This window comes from Bison bison, unplaced genomic scaffold, assembly GCF_000754665.1.
Source record: "Bison bison bison isolate TAMUID 2011002044 unplaced genomic scaffold, Bison_UMD1.0 scf7180017845683, whole genome shotgun sequence".
NCBI lineage: Eukaryota > Metazoa > Chordata > Mammalia > Artiodactyla > Bovidae > Bison > Bison bison.
Window position 1 is genome coordinate 24,931 of NW_011476256.1, and position 4,759 is coordinate 29,689.

Consider the following 4,759-nt stretch of genomic DNA (forward strand, 5'->3'; position numbering starts at 1 on the left):
ACTTTCGCAGAGACACGGAGAAGCGGGACTTCGTCTCGGCAGGAGCTGCAGCTGGAGTGTCCGCAGCCTTTGGGGCCCCGTGTGGGTGAGGAGGGGTGACTGCTGGCCCCCGCTGTGGGGAAGGAGGGTCTTGGTGTTGGGGGACTCTTGCCACTGAGCACGTGGGGCGGGCCTCCCGAGAGCCCCGATGGCCCTCTGTCATGGGCCAGGTGCCCTGGGGGCGGGGGCGGGGGCGGCCATGGGTGCAGGGCTGTCTGGTGGGGCGGTCACCTTAGGGCTGGCGGCTGCTCTTCCAGGTGGGGTGCTGTTCAGCTTGGAGGAGGGCGCGTCCTTCTGGAACCAGTTCCTGACGTGGAGAATCGTGAGTGCCGGGGACGGCCCTCCTGAGGCTGGGCAGCCCTCAGCCCACAGTCCCTCCCCGCTGTCCCCCGCTGGGGCTCAGCTGTGTCCTGCTGCAACACGTTGGTGCTGACAGTGTGCGTCTCTCTGCCTGCAGTTCTTTGCTTCCATGATCTCCACTTTCACCTTGAACTTCGTCCTGAGTATTTACCATGGGAACGCGTGGGACCTGTCCAGCCCTGGGCTCATCAACTTTGGAAGATTTGATACTGAGGTGCCCGCCACGGCACCCCTCGCCCTGCAGCCTTTCTCCGAGGGGGCCGGGCTATGCACTCGAGGCTCAGCCCGAGCAGCTGTGGGGGGAGCCCTTGTCTGTGGGGCTAGGGCTGGAGCTGCCCCAGGAGGGGGTGTCTCGCTTGGCCCTGCAGGTGGGGCGCCCATCAGCCAGCAGTGCTTCGGGGCAGCTCAGGCGTCTGCAGACTGTCGGGCGGCATCACTGAGGCTGATGGCTGGTGCCCCGCAGCGGCTCCCGGAGGCCAAGAGGTCCTCAGTGGCTGGCTCTTTCCCATGACAGGCTGCTGGTGGCCAGGTCACCAGCGTCCTCTTCCTCTTTCGTGGCCCCTCACTTCCCCATTTGCAAAACCCTGGGCCGTCCCCAGCCTCCCTGTGAGGAGGCAGGCGGTCTGGTCTGCCTAAGTGCCTAGGGTTCCTCTCCTGGGGTCTGTGACCTGAGGGGAGGCATAGGGCCCCTGGACATGCCTAGCCTCATCTGAGCAGGGGCCGGTGGTTTGCTCATGGACGCCTGCTCTTGTTTTTCCACACAGACCATGGTGTACGTGATCCATGAGATCCCCATCTTCATCGCCATGGGTGTTGTGGGTAAGGACAGTCGCGGGCTCCAGGCCTAGCCCGGCTGTGGGGTCCAGAGAAGCTCATGGCCCCGGCTCTGCTGGCTCTCCCCGGTGGCGGGGGGGGGGCCCACCCAGAGGGACAGCTCCTCAGCTTCCTCACTCTGAGTCCGTGGGGGGGCCCTCCCTCCTCGGGCGTCCCCTCTGGCCCCCCTGCCACCTGGGCAGCCTTCCCTGAGTCTCAGACACGTATCTGCTCCTTCCTCTTCCCAGGGGGCATTCTCGGAGCTGTGTTCAACGCCTTGAATTACTGGCTGACCATGTTTCGAATCAGGTGAGAAATAAGTTTTGACAGGTGTGGCCACACGGGGTCTCTTAGAAACAGTCCCGTTCTATGCTCTTGCCATGCAGTAGCCCTGTGCCCAGTGTGCTCCCTGCCCCCCACATGGCGAGGCACGTGAGGCCTGGCAGGAGGCACGGCCCGTGGACCTGGTGCGGCCCTGGTGAGGTGTGTCGGGCTGCTCGCATCAGCCTCGGTGGTTTGCAGGGGTGTCTGCCAGGCACACTCTGTCTGGCAGAGTTGCTCGTGTCCCTGGGAGAGCCATCCCGGGGGCCTCTGGTGTTTGCGGCCGAGGCGGGGTCTTGGCCTTCTTTCTCCTTGTCCTCTCACTCCGGGAGGCAGCCGAGAGCAGGCAGAAGCCTGGTGCGGGTGGGCAGATGGGCGCGGCGTCCAGGGCGGCCTTCCCGAGTGGCGGGCCCTGTCGCCCTTGCCACCGGCCAGCCCACACTTGACCCGGCTGTGCGCTCCAGGTACGTCCACCGGCCCTGCCTCCAGGTGGTCGAGGCCACGCTGGTCGCTGCCGTCACCGCCACGGCCGCCTTTGTGCTCATCTACTCATCCCGGGACTGTCAGCCTCTGCGGGGGAGCTCCGTGTCCTCCCCCCTCCAGGTAGGCGACCGAGGGGGTGGGGCAGGGCAAGCCCCCAGACGAGGGCAGGCACCTACCTGGCCTCCTGGAGTGGTGGGCTGACGGGGTCTGCAAGGTGGGGTGGTGGGTGTGCAGGGGAGACCCGTGTGCCCACGCTCACCACGGCAGGTTTCACCGCAGCCCCGGTGCCCGCCCACGACAAGCAGGAACCCGGTGGTTCACACACACGGTGGGTCCCCTCCCTGTGGAGAGGGCTGAGCTCTGACGTGCTCCCACGTTGCCACCTGAGAGATGCCAGATGGGAAGGGCCACACGTGGCATGGTTCTGTTTACGGGAAACGTCCAGAGCAGGCTCCTTCATAGAAGCAGGCTCCTTCATAGACGGGAGCTGTTTGCCGGTTGTCCAGGGCGGAATACACACTCACAGGCCTGTCTAGGCCCGCAGCTGGGGCCGTGGGATGGACACACACCACTCTGCTGGGAGCCCCTGCTCAGGTTAAGGCTTCTAGGGGGGCACAGTCTTGCTCAGCCTGAGGGCTGGGCCTAGCACACGCCGGGCACTGACGTCCGCCCAGGCACTGTGGGAGCCTGCTCCTGACACAAGCTCTCGGGCCTCACCTCCTCTCCGAGGCCGCAGCCAGACCCCCCCGTGTGTGCTTGCCCCTGATGCCGCCCGGCCCAGGACCACCGCATCCCACTGCCCATCCACTCTCACCCCTTGCAGCTTTTCTGTGCTGATGGGGAGTACAACTCGATGGCCGTGGCCTTCTTCAACACCCCGGAGAAGAGCGTGGTCAGCCTTTTCCACGACCCCCCAGGTACGTGCCCCTGCTCCGAGCTGTCGTTTGCCTGTCCCCTGTAGGCCTGTGCCCTCTGGCCTGTCTGCGCGTGCACAGACGCGGGCAGGGCTGACTGACGCCTTCTGGCTGAGCACCCGCAGCCTTGCTGCAGGGCTGGCTGTACTAGGGCCTGCAGCTGGCAGCCAGTGCCCGGGGGCCCAGCCAGGCTCCCCAGGCTGTCTGGTTCTCTTCCTGGAGGCCATCCTGTCCTTTGTTCAGATGGACTTGCCTCCCAGGGTGGGCTTCCCTCTTGGCTGCTGCCCACAGGGGTCACTCGGTCAGAAGACAGCCTGGGGAGGCGCTCTCTGGCGCTAGAGCCTTGCGCAGTCCCATGTTCCTAATGACAGGCTCAGGCTGGATGCAGACCTGCTTCCAGTGCAGTGGTCTTGGTTACCCAGGGGCGAGGGGCCGCCCTGGCCGCTAGGTGCCTGTCTGCAAGCCCTCTGCCTCAGCTCTGGCTGTCGCCCACTGTCAGTGGCAGCCCAGGGCCCCCGCTCCCCACCGCCTGTCCCCTGGGCATCTGGGCTTGTGCCCGAGGGCCGGGCCCTGAGACCCTGCACTGGGCCTCTGAGGATGGGAAGGCTCGGGGAATGGGCTGTGACCAGGGACTCAGCTGGACCACTGGGTGGGCAGTAGCACCCAGGGTTGCGTCCGCGAGGCAGGCCCTGGCCAGCGCCTTGTCCGCAGGCTCCTACAACCCCATGACGCTCGGCCTGTTTACCCTGGTCTACTTCTTCCTGGCCTGCTGGACCTACGGGCTCACGGTGTCAGCCGGCGTCTTCATTCCGTCCCTCCTCATTGGGGCTGCCTGGGGCCGGCTGTTCGGCATCTCCCTGTCCTACATCACGGGGGCTGCGGTGAGTGCGGGTCCTCCGGGCCACAGCCGGGCCAGTGCCCTGGGAGAGCACGGCGGGCCCAGGAGCCCACCGTTGCGGGGGCGGAGCCTGGGGGGTGGAGCTCAGGCCTCAGCCCTGGCGATGCCTCCTGCTCGCCTCCCACCTGCCTCCCCGGGTGGCTTGGCCTTCAGCCTGTGGGCCTTCCAGCTGTATTGCGGTGGTTCAGACAAAACCTTAAAAAGCCATCAGAGGGGTACAGTGAGTCTTCCCTCGCCAGGTTTAAGTCGTGTGGCCCAAGTTTCCTTCTAGACACAGTTTTGGCTTTCGTTACGGTGACTTTCATACCTTTGTAAACTCCTGCCTTGTGGAAGTGAACAGCTGGGCAGCTCCTCAGCGTGTCGTAGAGTTGTATGACCACGACCACCACCGAGTTCCGAGTGTTCTCGTTACCCCAGAAGGACAGCTGTCTGCGCTAGGCAGTCCCGTTTGTGTCCCCGGCCCCGGCAGCCCTAGTCAGCTTTCTGCCTCCGTGGACTATTGCAGAGGCAATGTATCGTGCCTCTGCTGGCTATTGCGGCAATCTGTCTGTGCAGGCGGGCCATCGTGAGCGTTGTATTTCCACGGCTCGCCGGTGCAGTAGTGCGAGTCGGTTTTTCACTCCTTTCTACGCTTCCTGGTGTGGCCCAGGTGTTTGTGTGTAGACTCCTGCCCACACCCGGCCCCGCCCCAGCGTAGCGCATGCCCGTCTCTCAGGCGGCCAGGTTCACTTGTCCCTGAGTGGTCCCAGTGAGCGTGTTCACAGACTCAGGTGACGCTCGCTCCTGGGCAGTGCGGTCAGTGCGGCCTGGGTGGGTTTGGATCGGGGCTACCACGCCCCCCAGCATCCCGTGTCTTCCCTGCAGGTCTGGGCGGACCCTGGCAAGTACGCCCTAATGGGAGCCGCTGCCCAGCTGGGTGAGTGCTGGCTAC

At 65.1% G+C, this 4,759-nt stretch overlaps 1 protein-coding gene across 1 annotated transcript in view; it reads left to right on the forward strand.

Moving 5' to 3' along the window:
* The window catches only part of CLCN7 (chloride channel, voltage-sensitive 7), a 14,594-nt gene that overhangs the window by 6,672 nt on the left and 3,163 nt on the right, over nt 1-4,759 (forward strand). The window contains exons 9-17 of the mRNA XM_010836524.1: nt 1-81; nt 276-361; nt 497-613; nt 1,164-1,218; nt 1,461-1,521; nt 1,998-2,136; nt 2,840-2,933; nt 3,642-3,811; nt 4,693-4,744. Of these exons, the coding sequence (XP_010834826.1) occupies nt 1-81; nt 276-361; nt 497-613; nt 1,164-1,218; nt 1,461-1,521; nt 1,998-2,136; nt 2,840-2,933; nt 3,642-3,811; nt 4,693-4,744 (855 nt within the window). The remainder of the gene's footprint in view (nt 82-275; nt 362-496; nt 614-1,163; nt 1,219-1,460; nt 1,522-1,997; nt 2,137-2,839; nt 2,934-3,641; nt 3,812-4,692; nt 4,745-4,759) is intronic.